The 17277-nt window shown below is 51.4% G+C and overlaps 6 protein-coding genes across 6 annotated transcripts; 3 read left to right on the top strand and 3 right to left on the bottom strand.

The window, feature by feature from the left end:
• Positions 1–597: 597 nt before the first annotated feature.
• Positions 598–6166, bottom strand: FZO1 (mitofusin; the record flags this gene model as incomplete). The annotated part of the gene is made up of 4 exons (XM_064877700.1): positions 598–1035; positions 1085–2503; positions 2644–2662; positions 3375–6166. 4 exons carry the CDS (start codon positions 6164–6166, stop codon positions 598–600), a joined length of 4668 nt encoding a protein of 1555 aa, XP_064726425.1.
• A 325-nt stretch (positions 6167–6491) lies between these two features.
• DID4 (ESCRT-III subunit protein did4) lies at positions 6492–7302 on the top strand (the record flags this gene model as incomplete). Its single annotated transcript, XM_064877699.1, has 4 exons — positions 6492–6497; positions 6547–6822; positions 6873–7133; positions 7183–7302. The coding sequence occupies 4 exons, from the start codon at positions 6492–6494 to the stop codon at positions 7300–7302; spliced, it is 663 nt and encodes a 220-aa protein (XP_064726424.1).
• A 77-nt stretch (positions 7303–7379) lies between these two features.
• On the bottom strand, positions 7380–8687 carry PMZ80_009303 (uncharacterized protein; the record flags this gene model as incomplete). The annotated part of the gene is made up of 1 exon (XM_064877698.1): positions 7380–8687. The coding sequence occupies one exon, from the start codon at positions 8685–8687 to the stop codon at positions 7380–7382; it is 1308 nt and encodes a 435-aa protein (XP_064726423.1).
• Positions 8688–11082: 2395 nt separating this feature from the next.
• Positions 11083–13497, top strand: cat1 (catalase 1; the record flags this gene model as incomplete). The annotated part of the gene is made up of 3 exons (XM_064877697.1): positions 11083–11321; positions 11376–12193; positions 12329–13497. The coding sequence occupies 3 exons, from the start codon at positions 11083–11085 to the stop codon at positions 13495–13497; spliced, it is 2226 nt and encodes a 741-aa protein (XP_064726422.1).
• Positions 13498–14571: 1074 nt separating this feature from the next.
• On the top strand, positions 14572–15801 carry PMZ80_009301 (uncharacterized protein; the record flags this gene model as incomplete). Its single annotated transcript, XM_064877696.1, has 1 exon — positions 14572–15801. One exon carries the CDS (start codon positions 14572–14574, stop codon positions 15799–15801), a length of 1230 nt encoding a protein of 409 aa, XP_064726421.1.
• Positions 15802–15958: 157 nt separating this feature from the next.
• PMZ80_009300 (uncharacterized protein) lies at positions 15959–16822 on the bottom strand (the record flags this gene model as incomplete). The annotated part of the gene is made up of 2 exons (XM_064877695.1): positions 15959–16224; positions 16315–16822. 2 exons carry the CDS (start codon positions 16820–16822, stop codon positions 15959–15961), a joined length of 774 nt encoding a protein of 257 aa, XP_064726420.1.
• Between the last annotated feature and the right edge of the window lie 455 nt (positions 16823–17277).

The following is a 17277-nucleotide window of genomic DNA, read 5'->3' as shown; positions in this document are numbered from 1 at the left end:
GAACTTGACTCAGATACGCGATAAGCAAAAGGAAATTCAGCGGCGACGAATGACGTAGCGGCCTCCGTTACCACCCGTTCAAGTACCTGGACATTCATGCTTGTGAGCAGCAAAAGTACGATACAATGCACTATGTAGATGGCGCTTGCGGACCGTCTATCGAATCGGATCTGTGGTAGGTAGCCCTAGAAGTGACCTTCCGTAGCACCGTACGTTGAACGGCTTCTTCGCATGAGCGGAGGCCAACGAAAAAAAGTGATAAATTGCTTGTTTCCGTGAGTGCTCTTTTTCATGGGATGAAAGGGTAGCTGCAAACAGCTGTCAATGAACGTTGAGCAGCAAGACAACTGCGGTCGACTTCTTACACCCGCGTATCTTTATTCATTTCTGGCTGTAACAGTTCCTTCGCCCGAACCACCCCTGGGACCGAATAAACCAACGTCCAACTGCGTGGCCACATCACTCGGGAGTCATCAAGTCTGATACCATGCTTAAGCTCCGTCCGAGACGAAGCAGTACGTCTGCCTATTTAGACCACAGGTTGCAGCCTTCTCGGCCGAGCCTCCTTCGACGACCAGTAAAGACAATCTCTTCTTCCTAGGAGGGGTTACCATCCGGCTTCGCCTGCGTCTTTTCTCTCAAAGCCTTCTCCGCATCAGCCTTCCCTTGCGGCGTCAACTCCGGCCCAGGTTCCTGCTCCTCATCGTGCTCCTGTATGACCATGTTCTTGAGCTCCTCTTGGTCCTGATCTGTCAACTGTGCTCCTTCCACTGGGATGCCTGAATGTCTTCTTGCCTCGCTGACTATCATCTCAACTTCGCTCACCGTACCCTTCGATGACTCATTCTGCACTCCGATGTCGATGGATGTGTTCTCCCGTACCTTCTTAGGGTCGAAGCGAACAACCATTACCGATAGATTGTCGGTTGAGAACTTGGACAAAGCGTGCTCGACTAGCATTTTCGATGCCTCTTGTGGATTGTGCACATTCCTTATCAGCTCAACGGACTCCTGGTCGGAACACACGTCCCAAAGCTGGTTTTAGTGTTAGCATGTGCGACCGAGTTTGGTAACTTGTACTTACACCATCGCAAGCCAAGATCAAAAACTCGTCCTGATCTGGCTGTATCACTGTCTCGGTAGTATATGGGTGTCCTGTCACGAGATCCTTCAAGTACGAGTCTCCGAGTGCCCGGGTCACTGCCAGAACACCATTGACTCGATTGTTCAGAATGAGCCCGCCAGCCTTGCTAATCCGTCGTCCTTCATTTTCATCCATGCCCTTGTGGTCGTATGACAACCGGAGAGCCTTGCCGTTTCTGCACAGAACGATCCTGGCATCACCAACATTAGCGGTATACAGCACACGTTGTCTGGTCGCTGTCTTCTTGGCCTCTTGTATAGCTTGTGCAGCTGCCTCGGCGGTCGAATTAGACCTCTGTTTTTCGTCTTGGCCTCCATCTTCCTTAGTGTCTTGTTCAGCTTTCGATACAGCCATCGCTGCCAGCGGTGCAATTGCGGTAGATCCAGTAGCGGACTGGCTCGTAGGTACTCGGTCTTCCCATCGTAACACTGCGGTTATTGCGGTGCAGCCACTGTTCTTGAGAGGTAATTTCTCGAGTTGGTTGTCCACGGTGGTGAATGTCTGATCGAGCAACTCGGGCACAGGAGTATTGGGATGCTTTTTCATCAAATCCTCCAGGATGACGTGGAGCTTCTTACCACACCATTCAGCCGCAAATGTTCCAGCATGTCCGTCAAATATAGCAAAGTAGCCATTATCTGTTTCGACAACATGCGACGCTGGATCACTCGGAATCTTGTTGAGGCTAGACTGTCCCTCGTTCGACTTTGACGCCTTCAGAGCGCCTTCCGTCGGCAGAGCCGGAGCAGGAGTACCGAGAAAATTGTACAGATATGAATGCGTATCCTCCATTGTCCGTCTGCATTTCTTGTTCTTGTCCTCGGTTACACCAACCAAGAACGACGAGTTGGGAGTAGGCTGCGACTCGCCAGCCGAGTTGTTGTTTGAGCCTTGAGGAACGCTAAGCGCAGCATCGGTCTTACTCAGTTTCTGTATAGGCGTCTGCGGCCCATCACGATCGCCATGTATCAGTGAATTCTTTGCTTGTGTAAATATCTCCTTCGCCTTAGCAGTACTACTACTCCGTCGCTTCTTCTCTGCAGTAGTGGGCGACGCCATGGTATCGTCTGAGGTACGCGACTGCGGGCTCTCGACACGGTTCAAGTCGGTATTAACGCTGATGTCGGTGCTGGTTGGAGAAGTGGAAATGGCAGATGAATCAGTGCTTGTTCTGGGAGAAGAAGCTATGTCTGAGGATCCATGTTCTTTGTCCTTCTTTCCAAAGACGCGGCCTAGGATACCCCCACTCGTGGAGGATCTCTTTTCGGAAGTGCCAGCCAGCTTGACGACAAATGAATACCTTGCCGGTGGCAGCGAGGGGTCAGGACTCGAGGGGGTAGCGTCGCGATCAACAGTGGTCTAGAAAGACACAGACTTTCAAGGATGATTGGCAGGTCGTTGTAAAGTGGGACAGCTTTGTTCCGAGTCAGCCAGTCTGCATCTCAGACAACAATGACGCTGTTTAGGCAGGTCGGCTAAAGCGAAGTCGGGTGACTTACCAGTTCTCGGTTGTCGTCACTGACGACAAAATGTTAGATTCGATCGTGGTAGGTATGCCAATAAAGTGAAAATCGATGTGACCAGGCACAGAATGCAAGATGCGAGAGGGGATTGGTACGAGTATCAGTATAACAATGCACAATCGCTCCGTGAGCGCTGAACCGAATCTGCGACCTGACGACCATGTGGGGAGAGGGTTGGGAGGGGTCTTTCGCCTGGACCACTGGTTATGCGAGATGTACCCCAGCCGCTGAAATGACGTCTCTAAATCTTAAGCATCTTCAGCAGGAGTCTCAGGTGAGAGCAAAAATCATGTCTGGTGTACTACGAACACAAAGTCTTGCATACACACTGCTTTGTGCTATAGGGAATTCTTGGTAGAGGATAATGGATCACGAAGTGGGTGTGTATGCGCCTGGATGACTTGGGATGCACAAGCGGAGATAAGGGGCAAGAGCGACCCGGGTGGTGGCAGAAACCCTGTAGTGGTTCCTGCCTGATGCCGAGTTTCTAATTGTCACACGACCGAAACGTGCCCTGATACGCGCAGCATGATTAAGCAGGAAATCATGACAGCAAAACACTGTGAGAACCTCAAGCACAGTCAAAGGTGCAATCAATGCTTTGATCCAGGGACAATATTCGATCATTCCTAAAAATATACTGTGAAGACGAGAGTCCTACCCCTCATTGAGACCTTTCCAACCTTCATCGTAATCATGATACATACGCACCGGCAGCTCCAGGTATAGGTCCCTCGAGGTCGACAGCCTCAATTCTGCGCCGACCTTCGCTGGTATCTCTGACAAGGTTGCCAAAGTACTTCCTTGCAATCTCCGATTCCTGCTTGACCCTAGTAACGTCTTCTTTCTTCTGCCTCAGCTCTTCAACTCCTTTCTGCAAATCGACCGCAAGCTGATGAGCTGGGAACTTCAGTACTCGTCTGACTTCAGCTGAGATCCTGCTAGCATTGGTATGTGTATAGTCCACTGTCGCAAGCTGCGCCGACAGCTTCCGAGCCAGACGAGGAGGTAAGGTCTGAGGGATTGTCGACAGAACATAAGCTACTGCGCAAACGGCAGCAGTCAGCACGGCAGGGACCGCTAATCTTTGCAGGTTCCGTGACCCTAGAACTCTTGCTGCTCCGTAGGCGCTGTCGACCCAACCCATGCCACCGATTGCTCTAGTGCCTAGCGTGCCCGCAAGGGTCAATGCCATGCCCGAGCCGACGACTTTCTCTTGTCGTGCCCAGATGCCTTGCACATCAAAGAAATCCCAGACTTCAACCTCGGTGTCGACTGTTCGAGCTAGAGCGTCCTTCCGCCTCGAGAACATCATGTCGGCTCTGAAGTTGAGGTTGTCATAGCTCTCGCCTACATGTAACAGACCAAGCGACTTGATCATGTTCACACCTTTCATGGTACTTGCTCTGCCGTAATCTTCGCATGATCGTACGGCGCCTGTGATTTCGTCGAGCATAGCCATGCGCAGATCTTCGGCATATTGGAAGGCCGAAAATAAACCTGGGTACTCTATGCCCAGATCCGCCTGGCCAACTGTGTTGATCGTAGTCGACAATGTCGAGCGTGTGTGGTCGTAGACATCCTTGACAGTTGATTCTGTGTCTTTGTCGAGCTGTTCTGAGACGATCGTTCGTTGCTTGGTCCTTTCTTGGTATTCTGGTTCAATGTGGGCGAGCTCATTCGACACACGCTCTAGCTCTGACTGAGCGACATCCCGGTTCACGCTTGCAAGGACGTTCATATCGCCCAAGCAGTTCATGAGGTACGTCTTGGCTGGTGCAAGCTTCGAGCGTGCTCTCTTCTCAAGCACGAATCTACGCAGTGCACCTTCCAAATCTTCGAAGTCTTCAATCTTTTCCTTGTCTTTGTCCTTCCCTTTTCCGCTGGGCTCGGAGCCTTCATGTTTGCCGGTCGGCAGTGATTCGTCGCTATCGTCATTGCCATCTGGACCTGGGCCCGAGCCTCCTCCATTACCACCACTTGGTGGCATGATCGTGGGATTCATTGGCACCGCATTACTCGACACGAAATGTACGAGTTCAGAAGCTTCCTTGAAGGTCTGTGGGCTGAGCTTTGCGAGTTGTTCCAAAATCATCTTCTGACATCTTTGCTTATCTCGGATATTGTCAAATCCATTCACAACCATGAAGATATATGCCTTTTCATGGGCCGCTTGCCAGATGAACTCCTTGGCGGAAAGTGTGAAGTGGTTCGCCGCTGACACGACAAATACCACAACGTCGATCTCTTCCTGTCTCGCAAACACAGCAGTAGTCTTGACAGAATCGGCGTTTAAACCTGGCGCATCAATGAGCGCAATGTCTACCACTCCGTTGTTGAGCAGCGACTGATCTATTGAACGTACATCCTTGACATAGACCTTGCACTGCATGTACTTGTCGTCGTCGATAACGATCTTCTCGAGCTCTTGCAGCGAATAGATGTCATATGTGCTCTCGTCGTTGCGATCGTAGGCTGTATCCTTGTGCACGGCATGCACTTCTTCAACGCCTCCATTCTCTTTCGCATCAAGCACTTCACAAAACAAAGCCGTGCAGGGTTGCTGATCCTCAGGTAAGATCTTCCGCCGTAGCAACGCGTTGCAGAATGTCGACTTTCCGGCATTGAGATCACCTGTGACTAATACTTTGCTGGAAGTGTCTTCGATCCGATCTCTCAAAGACAATAGGTGCCTCACGCTTGCGCTGATCTTTCCATCGAGTAGTGACGCGATGGACTTCTTTTCCAGAGAATGTACAAGCTCTGCCTGCGACAATGCTCCGACCTTCAAGTCCAGCTTCAAAATTGAAAATTCCTGAGCGATCTGGGGCGTGACTAGCCGTGGCTCTTCCTTTGGCCTCTTCTCCACACTTGAACTCGACTCGGCCACTGCTTCTGGCATTGTGGTTTCTGCTCTGCGCAAGGCGCTGGGTCTGAACTGTGGGGAGGGGTGATGAGAGCGGGTATCGACAATGTTTCTCGTGCTCTGGCTTTGTGGCATTCCTGGTCGGGAAGACGGTCTCTGGTTTTGGTCGTTCTGCACAGTGGGATAATGCGCCGGCCATTTGGCGTTCATTTCCTGTAGCTGCTTGAGCAGCTCAATGGTTTGACTTATTCCTTTGGCAAGGGCGACTCGGTTTTGGTTGTAGTAGAGCTGATGCACGTGGCTCGCAAGGACCTTCTTCTCGTTTTCTGACATGCCTGGTTCTCCTGGGAATGTCGGCGGAGGTGTAGGGCGGTCCTGTAGTAGTTCCTCCTCCCATGATGCCATCTCGCCACCACCGAATTGACTGGCGCTGGCCATGCTTCCGTATCCCGAGTCTCGTTCCAGTCGGTCCCTCAACGCATCGGCAAATCGCGATTCAGAACCAGTTCCGACCGTCATATACTGTGGTACGGCTCGTGACGAGGGTGGTTGCGCAGAAGGTGCGCGCGACCCTGACGGCGCTGACGCAGGCGCACCTTCCTCTGAATGTTCGAAGGGATTTCCGCGCTCCATCTTTATGGTACGATGTGTTCTTCGAAGGTGGCCATGTATATGTCGAATGATGCTAGATCGTGCTTAGGATATGGGGAAGGTGAATTGTTAGCAGAGAATGATGCGCCTGAGATCCATCAGATGAAGTCAAAACGGGTTCGGCAGCGGGAAATTCCCGCAAGTCTCCAGCCGACCAATGATAACGTCACTTCCACATCCCAAACAACCGTTACAAACATGTGAGTACCACGACAGAGTACCCACGTTCTTCTTATAGGCATCCACGAAAGTGTTCACTTGTCGTCTCCGAAGTACGTCCGGCCTACGCATTGGCCAATCTACCAAGATGAATGTGAGCGCAAGCGATCTCTAGCACAGACTACCCAGGCTGACGGCAGCAGATCATAGAATGGGCTTTCGGCAAGCGGATGACACCGCAGGAGAAGCTGCGAAAACATCAACGTGCCCTTGAGAAGACCATGCGCGAGCTCGATAGGGAGAAAAAGAAGCTCGAAGGCCAACAGAACACCCTACAGCGCAGCATCAAGCAGAACGCTGAGAAAGGCCAACTCAATGCCGCCAAAGTGCAAGCCAAAGATCTCGCCAGGACGAGGAAGTACATTGAGAGGTTCAACCAGACGACTGTGCAGTTAAAGGCTATATCGCTACGTATACAGGTCAGTCGGGCTGTACCGGGCCCAGCAGCACAGAGGCTAACACCCACCAGACTGTAAGGACGAATGAGCAGATGATGCAGTCTATGAAGGGCGCAACTAGAATTATTGGAGGGATGAACAGGACTATGAATCTGCCCGCCCTCTCTAAAATCGCCCAAGACTTCGAACGGGAGAACGATGTAATGGAGCAGCGGCAAGAGATGATGGAAGACGCTGTGGACGATGCGCTTGGAGACCCTGCTGAAGAGGAAGAAAGCGAGGAGACAATCAACCAGATCCTTGATGAGTTAGGGATTGAGTTCAACTCTAAGGTCAGTCATCTATGCGTTCCTTCTTAGTGATTGTGCTAACGATATGTAGCTGGGTGCGACACCGAGTGGTATTCAATCAAACGCCGCTCCCGAAGGCCGTGTGGCCGAGACTATTGGAGGAGGTGGTGACGATGATCTCGAAGCACGACTCGCAAGCTTACGAAAGTGATGAAGTGTTATTCGATTCAGACACAGGATCTTGCATGCAGAAAGAAGTGCTCCGCTGAGCAGCATTACTCTATCGATCTATTGCCACGACTGATGGACGCCACCATACCTCTGATGATACCGCTCTATCTCACGACTCTCGGCCAGCAATCTCTGGCTCTCAGCGAGGTCGACTACTCGAGATTTCGATCCCATCCTGGGCACCCAGCCTCTCATCCAACCGTTGACCTTCTCCCACCTGCTATGGCCATGACCATCTCGAACCTTCACCAATTCTTCTTCCCTTTCCCCATACATGAGGAATTGAATACCCATCATACCATCCATGAAGAGCACACCAGCTGCACCGAGAAAGAACGGTGTAGCTCGAAGAACCCAGTCTGTCCGGTCCGAACCGTCTCGATCCGCCCAGCCATGTCCTCCATACGGCTCGAAATCATCCCACGCATTAGGATTCGTCAGTAAAGAGGTTGAGTAGAAGAGATTGCCCATGAACGCGGCGAAGAACAAAAGAGGAGAAAGACCTGCCGTGGATTTTCGAGACCAGTTCTTGTACAGCTGAGGCAATCGAGAGCCGAGGTACAGCAGCGTCGAGCTCCAAGACAAGATCGTGCCTGCGAGCGCTATTGCCGAAGTCTCCTGCTGTGCCTGAGCTTGGACAGATATCAAAGACGCCATTACCGGCGCAGCTCTTCCAGGAGCAGTCAGTGATGCCGCCGCTCCCGCCAGCACGGTCCGTGGCGACGCCATGGTTGTCCAGTCGAAGCCCTTCTTGTCGGGTTCTGGGAAGTCCATGCTCCTCCGGTCATAATCAACAGGCGAGAATAGCGGGGCATCGTCTCCCCCCAGTGGCTTCACGTTCTCCGTCTGCGTGGACTGCTGCAGCATTTCCTGCCTGTGTCCATCCGAGAACTCAGTATTGATAGGTGACAACGCATTAATCGCATCACTATCCGCATCACTGGTCTCACTCGACGCCCTAGAATGCAGACTTGTCCCCGCCCACCTCGGCTTAACGTAGCTGTACCAGAAAAACTGCACCACCAGACAGATATCCACGAATGTGTAATAACTTGCTACTACTATCTGCCATCCTGCTTGGTTCGTGAATAGTGCTCCTAGTAGGTTCGTCAGGTCACCTAGTAGCCACTCCGTGAGGAAGAATATCGAGAGGCCTGCCGTGGATTTTATTTGGTGGTTCTTGTAGATTTGGGGCATTTGCGCGAAGAGCCAGGAGAGGATTGAGAGGGTGCCGAGGGTTGTTGAGATGAGGGCTAGAGGTGTTGGGACGCAGGTGCCGAAGTAGATTGAGAAGCGGGTGAGGAAGTCGTGTGTTGGTGTGCAGTGAGGTGGGAGGTCGTGGTCGGAGAGGATGTACCACGCCATGGTGATGGTACGGCGACGTCTATGGTGTAACCTCGAGTGTTCAGTCACCTTGCTCTTTCTCGCTTCGGACCGGGCTTCTTTGTTTGCAATCGTGGCCGTGGGGAGGTAGCCTGTATTCGAGAGCGACGGGCGGGCAACGAGAGTTCTAGCGGGCACCGACTCGGTAGCAACTTGAATCTAACGACAGCATGCACGACAGAGAAGATGATAGATGCTCACAAGCCAGATGTTGTCACAGAAGTCATCATGTTGTGCCTCGTATCAGTATCAGGCAGTTACAGGCGCAGCCCACTTAGAGTAGGTAGTAGCCCGCCTGTTATCTCTGTGTCATCCAGGCATACGAGGGCTGTGCCGAGAGGAACGAACCGAGCGAGAGTCAGTAGTCGGCACTATTGTTTGCATACTCGGCTGCATGACTATGCAGCATGACACATTGACGGCTTCTTCACTGGCCAGTTTGGGTGCATGTGGGTTGCATTGGCATTGAGAGATGGTGTGGGTGAACAGAAGGAAGCACACCGATTGATGACCAGCTGTCACCGCAGGTGCGGATTTGGACGCCTGTGTTGCCGGCGTTGGCGGCGATAAGGGTACTGATAAACGTGTACTTGATGGTCTTTGAGGAGATGATTGGTGCGTTGAGATCTTGACATCTAGTGGATCTTGCAGCTTGTGTGGACTCGAGATTTAGTGGGGGAATCTGCACGAACACTTCGTTCTTTGCATGCATCGCTAATCTTCACGTAAACAACAGTACACGAAGCTCTAGTTCATTATTCGAATAACTTTGAAGAATTTCGCGTCAAGCAGTATTATCGAATTGATCGAGATACCGAAGAGCTCACTGGATTCAAGGCTAAGTACTCGGTCAATGCCTGCACGGTGATACAGGAGTGTCGCGACTTCCAGACCTCCTTTGCAATGGTCTTAGGCGCAAACACATAGAGATCTGCTATATACAACATCCCCAGTTGGAGCCTGAGTATACTCGCTGATGCAAAGTGGTCTGCTTGCATAGCTCATCTAACCAGGTTCCTAGCTGTGGCGATGCCGACAGATCTAATTGCATAGAAAGGCGCAAAGCCTACGGTCGCATGCAGCTCATCCGTTCAGCAGGGTCCAAAAAGTCACGATGAAGCCTGACTCGGGAGTCCGAATAGGTTGTGCTCATGGATGTCCTGACTGCGTCCGGAATGCCTGCCTCTAGGCGGGTCTTACAGTGGCCGCTTACATTAATTCTGGGGGAACGGGAGTATCCTGTCAAAAGCAATTGCCAGGGGAGAATTGACCAGTATATTGAGGTCGATCCAAGGACCTACGAGACGCCCATGAGACCTTGAGCTTGTGGTCTGGGGAGTACGCCAGTCCTGGTCCCTTGTGCGTACCTCCGGCCACGTTGATATTGTGGACGCAGCCCGCATACGAGGTTTTGGTTGTCCACAACTTCCATGTTCATCGAGGAAAGGATCCCACTTCGCTGTCAAATAGAATACCTATCCTAACATTTGTGAGGACTTCGCCTGGGGTCGTGCCATACACACATGGTGCTACGGTTCGTGAACCAATTCATGAACAAGTTTTCGATCCAACGCCTGTCCTTTCTGACAAAAGCAAGTTATAATGATCAATGTGCATAGAGTGCTCTCATGCACAAGCTCCATCACCACTCCGTTGGGTGTGAAGCCACTGCGAGTCGTGACTTCATGACTTTCGCACCAGGGTCGTTGTAGGTGTCACCTGACCTTGTAAGCTTGACTATGTATTAAGCCTTGTGGCTGCCCCTTTTTCATCAGAAATTCTTCGCATCCTGTATGAATCTCAGAAGTTTCCCAATTATTGTGAAGAACATATCTCCATACTGCAGCATTGCAGCCGTCTTCCACACGCGAGACACGCAAGACCTCGGCTCTTGCGTCATTGTGAGATCATGTCCTTACCTTGTGCTCCGGCACAGGAAAAACGTGCTCTGGTACCGCAAAGCTCAAAGAATCTGGAAAGTCGAGTCGCCGCTAGGGAGACTCGGAGCTCGCTTGCATGCCTTCTCCAAATCAGCGCTCAATGCCATAGGTTGAAACAACACGAAAAATCCACATATCAGGAGCCGGTGCCAACGTGCAATCGGCACTCACAGACAATTCGCGTTACCGCCGCAGCGCACACCGGCTTGCCTTGCTGCAATGTTGCTATGATACGTCATTTTGACGCGAAAGTGAGGTTCACATGCTGCCACGGCCAACCGGCAATTACGTGTAGGTAAGCTGTTTCATTTGCCAGTGGCGGGAAGTGCGCCAGGTGAAGAACATATTTCCATACCAGCCGGTCGTTTCTTTCCTTCAAATTGGTGCTCTCGTTTCGCCTGGTCTTCCTCAATTCTGATTCCTGAATCCTTGAAATCATGGCCCAGCAAATCGCAGAAAACGTCCGAGCCCTAGGCGACTCCGTGGGCAATATGTCCACGAACAAGAAAATCGCAGACTTGCAGCGCGACACCAAGGATTCACATACGAAGCAGAACACTACGACCGATTATGGTATCAAGGTTGCGGACCTTGATCACTGGCTGAAGACTGCGGATGATAAGAGCATTGGTCACCATAGTTTGGAGGATCAGATTGCTCGGGAAAGAATCCATAGGTGCGACCCGGATGCTATGAGACCCTGATAGACTCGAAAGCTGACAGGCGCAAGGTTCGACCACGAGCGCATTCCTGAGCGTGTGGTGCATGCTCGAGGGGCCGGAGCCCATGGCCACTTCAAGTTGTACGAGAGTTTGGAAGATGTTACAATGGCACCGGTGCTTACCGACACTTCCCGAACCACTCCCATCTTCATTCGATTCTCTACTGTGCAAGGAAGCCGAGGCTCTGCAGACACGGTCAGGGATGTGCGTGGATTTGCTGTGAAGTTCTACACTGAGGAGGGTAATTGGGACATTGTCGGCAACGACATCCCCGTTTTCTTCATCCAAGAATCGATCAAGTTCCCAGATATTGTCCATGCAGTCAAGCCAGAGCCAGACAGGGAAGTCCCACAAGCTCAGTCGGCTCACAACAACTTCTGGGACTTCGTGTTCATGCACAAAGAAGCTACGCATATGTTTATGTGGGCTATGAGTGACAGGGGTACTCCTCGGTCGTACAGAATGATGCAAGGATTTGGTGTCAACACCTACTCGTTGATCAATGCGAAGGGCGAGCGTGTGTTCGTCAAGTTCCACTTCACGCCAGAACTTGGTGTTCATTCTTTCATGTGGGACGAGGCACTCAAGCTAGCTGGGCAAGATCCTGACTTCCACCGCAAAGACTTGTATGAGGCTATTGACAATGGTGCCTACCCCAAGTGGAAATTCGGAGTACAGACTATCAAGGAAGAGGAACAAGATAAGTTCGATTTCGACATTCTGGATGCTACCAAGGTTTGGCCGGAAGATATGGTGCCTGTTCGATACGTTGGTGAGATTGAGCTGAACCAGAACGTAACAGAATACTTCCCAGAGACGGAACAAGGTGAGTGATTCCCCACAGAACCGGTTGACGAGGTAGGGGGGGGCGAACCCCTTTTGCCTGAACTAACAAGGCGTCCCCCCCAACGCTCACCACCGCCGTCTGCATTGTTACAGGCTAACTCATGTATGACCACAGTCGCCTTCTGTACCAGCCACATCATTCCTGGTGTCGACTTCTCGAACGATCCTCTACTCCAAGGCCGGAACTTCAGTTACTTCGACACACAGATCTCTAGACTTGGCATTAACTGGGAAGAGCTACCAATCAATAGACCAGTCTGTCCAGTGATGAACTTCAACCGAGATGGCCAAGGCCGACATACCATTACTAAAGGCAAGGCCAACTACTGGCCTAACAGGTTCGAGGCGAACCCCCCAACGAAACATACTGGAACTCCAGGTGGCTTCGAAAGCTACCCTACCACCAACCCTGCCATGAAGAAGCGAATGTTGACACCAAAGTGGACCGATTACCTTTCGCAAGCTCAGCTGTTCTACAACTCGTTGACGAAGATCGAGAAACTGCACCTGACCAATGCTTTGTGTTTTGAGTTGGATCACTGCGACGAGCCAATCGTGTACGAGAGATTAGTCACCCGGTTGACTGAAATCGATCTCGAACTTGCGCAGATGGTGGCTTTGAAGGTCGGGGCACCCACCCCACAAGAGCAAACCACGAAGAACCCAGGTCATAAGGCCAAGGGTCTATCTCAGTTTGACTTCCTGCCAGAGAAGCCAACTATCAAGTCTCGAAGAATCGCAATTCTGATCGCCGATGGTTATGATTCGGTTTCGTACAATGGGATTGTGGCAGCCATCAAAGCCCAATCAGCTCTACCATTCACGATTGCGCCGAAGAGACAAGCAGTCAAAGCATCCGATGGCAGCTCTGTCACGCCAGACCACTTCCTTAACGGCATGCGAAGCACCATGTTTGATTCGGTCTTTGTGCCAGCAGGTGAAGAAAGTGTCAAGACATTGATGGGCATTGGACTGGCACGTTTCTATGTCAGAGAGAGTTTTGGTCATTTGAAAGCCATTGGTGCCGTGGGAGATGGTGTCAAACTTGTCGAGGTGGCGATAAAGGAAGCCGAGGGATACAAGGTTGCTTCTGGCGATGAGGCTCTAGTCAACTGGTATGGAGTTGTGACTACCACGAAGCCGGACAACGCAGCTTCACCGAAGGGCGTCGTCGAGATGGTGAAAGACGCGAAGGACTTCATTGGCAACTACTTCTACGAGATCAGCATGCACAAGAACTGGGCTAGAGAGCTTGATGGGCTGGCCGATATGGTGACGATGTAAGAGCTTTACAATCTCGTCAGTATACGGAGACAAGGCACAAGTTCAGCTTAGGAGAGTACATACGCAGATAATGAATGACGTGAATTGGCATGAATCACTCTTTATCGCTGGCCTACTTACCGCTTGCCAGGAGCACGCCAGGTCCAAAAAGTGAAACAAGCACTTCCAGCCGATGAAGTAGTACGTGCTGTGAGCGAATTCGTTCATCAAGCGCGAATTATTCCTAGGATGTGAAGCAATAATCCGAGACTAGGACAGCCGCCTGGACGAAAGAGGCACATCCTTAAGTTGTGCTTCCTGCCTGGTAACAAGTGCGCTGCTGCCGCGCATCCTGCGCATGCTTCCTCAGACGTAGTCACGTAGCCAAAAATGGCTGTGAAGGAGCTCCGGACGGAAGACCAAGCTGGTCGGTCAGCTTTCGAGGCTGGTCATAGGAGCGCGCCAGTATCACGAAAGCTACAATTGTCAAAGCATTGCCGACTCCCGTGTCAAGCGCGACCCCACGTGTATGACACATGTCCAAGTGTTCCCGTTCTGCGTCTGAGGGAAACGCCACTATCGTAACGCGCGTGTCTGTTGGCGACGTTAATGTTCTGCCTGGAGAGGAGACGATGTCGCTTGTTTCAAGATCTGCGGCATAAACACATGCAGCGACAAGAAAAGAGCTTTGATTGGCTGGCGAGTCAGAAACACTCCGGCCCCCAAGGATCTGCTTAAGCGCCCCGAATATCCGAGTCACCGAGTTGGACAAATCAAAGTCATCTTCTGCTTCAAATGCACACTGCAACTGGGCTTTGCGAAGCTCGTTGGGCTATGAATGATATGGTTGTCGAACCTGGCGTCCTCCTGATGAGGCTGTTTCCTCTCTTTCCATCATGATCACATACTAACATTAGCATTCCGTCTCTGCTGTGTATTGCTTCCTCTTCTATCAACAGCAAGCTGGCATTGCGAGTCTGTATTAACATCGTATAACATCTTAGGCCACCTCGATCAGCAAATCCTGCAACACTTTAGGCGGCCGGTCTGTCCTATCCTACTACGTCAGCAAATACGATATCCCAATAATACAAGATGCCGCGAAACAGGCCAGTCGATTATCCATCAGTTCCGTCAGGTCTTCATGTACAACCACAATTAGGTCTTGCTCCACCTCGGCCCTGGATCACTGAGAACAGGTTTTCATGGCAGGATGGCTCTCGTGAGTCTGGGGATGTAGAGCAGCAATTGGAAGCAGGAAAGGCAGTCAGGTCACAAGAACAAAGGCAATCTCGAGTACCACCACTACCTGTTCTTCCTGAGCACCTAGGCGGCCAAGAGAAACAACACATGAACATACAACCTGCTGAAGCTCTCTTGCCTTCACAAAGAAGCGGTCAATTCCAGCCGCAGCAAAGCCAGGCGTCTCAACAGCAGCCGCAACAGCCTGGTCAATTCAGACCTGATATACCCAGACATTTCCAGCAACCCCAACAACAGGTACAATACCCGGGACCAACACCATCATACGAGGCGTCGCAAGCTGCTTATAAGCCTCCGGCTGAACCACAAGCAAATATGCAAGAGCAGGCAGTGTACCCCGGGCATTACAATGTCTCACAGGCACAATTGTCATCCCACGCGCTTCCTGTGCGCACTACGCATCAAGGTGTTTCCGAGGAGCATCAATCATCGGAAACGAAGCCGGAGCAAGAGGCAAGCCAAACACAGCCTAAGCCTGTCCACGTAGGACCCGATGTCAACCCTTTATCACCCGCATCCCCAACCGCAACGGTATCACCAACGCGAACAACCAATATACAAACCTTCCCTCCACCCAGTGGAGACATGTCATTCCCTCACTCCGCTACGTTCGGTCCCGGCCAGTCATCCAGCGGCGGCACATGGCATCACGGCCTAGGCTCCTGCGCTGAGCCCACAACCTGCCTGTTCTCCCTCTTCTGCCCATGCATCGTGTATGGCAAAACGCAACACCGCTTGTCCCTGAAATCAGCAAAGAAGGACCCAACGAATATGCTAGGGTACTCCTCCATCAATGGCTCATGTCTAGCGTGGTCTGTGCTATGCGGAGTCAATATTTTACTTACAGCCATTCAGCACACGAGGATACGCAAAGCATACGAAATGGATAGTCAGGCTGGAAATGTGGCCAGTGATTGTGTCAAGAGTGTCTGTTGTTGCTGTTGTGTTCTTGCGCAGGATGAAAAGGAGATGAAGTTGAGGGAGGAACTGAGTCGGAACAAAGAGGTAAGAGAGAGTTATCAAAGTCCTGAGGGGATGACTTTTGCGCCTCCAGTGAGGTGAGGTGACGGAATTTTATGTGTTTAGCGAAGCATCGGGTATAGGTTGAAGGGTGGTTCGTGCCAGGTTCAGCCGAATGGACATGTAGTTATTGTGTAGGATATCAGTGTCATGAATCATGAAATACTAGTATGTTCAATCAAATCATCATAGTCGTTTGTCACGATACTGGACCGTTCTGTACATCCGACTCTTGCTCTGCGGCCTTCTTCGACTTCACAGCTTCTTCCCAGCCCTCATGTTGAGAATGCTTTTTATAGTAATAATCCATCTCACTCTTCGGCTGCAGCTCAGGCGACAACCTCGACACAACAGTCTTCTGCAAAGCCTCAATACTCTGTCGATTCGCGCCCTGTTTCGTCCATATCGATATATGCGCCACGTATAATCTCGGCGAGTACGAAATACCTAGGATATGATCTCTTTCTGTGCACCGCATCGTTAGTAACATTCCCACACACATCCAGCCTAGTTTATGCCTTCTGAGGCCGGAATAGGATAGGCGGAGTAACTCACCTCTCGCAACAACACTCCCCACCTCTCCCCCCAAAACCAACAAACACACCTCCTCCCACGTCCTCAACGCCCGTCCATCCTCCTTTCTAACCTTCAAAACCCAACATCCCCCCTCAATATTCTCCTCGTCCTCCCACAACGGCCTCACCCCACTCCTGAAGAAATGAACCCCGTCTTTTAGACTCAGATTCTCCCAGGGGAAGTTATTGTAGATCTTGTAGAAGGTTGCGATGTCGGGGATCGACTCGGCGAGGGGGGTTGGGTTGGAACTGCCGGGCTTGGTGTGCCAGAAGGTGTAGATGTATTGGAAGGGGAGGGGGCGCATGCGTTGGAGGACGTTTTTGTGGAGGAGGGAGGAGGAGCGGGTTCGGGTTGGCGCTGAGGGGCGAGTGGTGGTGTTTTCGGGGGTTGTTAGAGAGAGGGTTGGGGAGGAAGAGGGAGAGGAGGAGGATATTGTGGTTGCCATTGAGGGGTATGTGTTGGGGTTGGTGGTGTTGTTGGTGGTCATGGGAGCGTTGTTTGTAGTGTGCAGTTCTAGTCAATTGGTTGTAGTCAGGTAGACGTAGTAAGGAAGTTGCAGTGCGGTGATGTTCTAGATATCAGTAAGCAAGCAGAAGATACTGTTCATGTAAGTATTCGGAGGCTGCTCCAGCTATCACTCAGGCTGAAACACATCTCCACGTCTTCACAAGCATCATCCTACGCAATCGAGATTACGGTAGCTACCATCGCGATGCCACGCGGCGGTGCACGACCCGGCATCACAGGTCAAGGAAAGTCAGCCAAATTGTGAAGGTGACTGTCATCCGAGTGCTTGAACAGGCGAGGCACGAGGTGGGACGTCAACGAAAGAGGTTGATCGATTGGTCCTGGTGGGCGCTTGAGCACGGTTTTTAGCCGTGGTGAAACTCGTTTCATGTGGGTTAGCGTGTGCTGGAAGGGACCTAGCCCGTAGCTGCAGAA

The sequence above is a fragment of the Knufia obscura genome (assembly GCF_036327395.1).
Source record: "Knufia obscura strain CCFEE 5817 isolate CBS 148926 chromosome Unknown scaffold_13, whole genome shotgun sequence".
Lineage (NCBI taxonomy): Eukaryota > Fungi > Ascomycota > Eurotiomycetes > Chaetothyriales > Trichomeriaceae > Knufia > Knufia obscura.
This window is presented reverse-complemented; position numbering and strand designations above follow the sequence as displayed.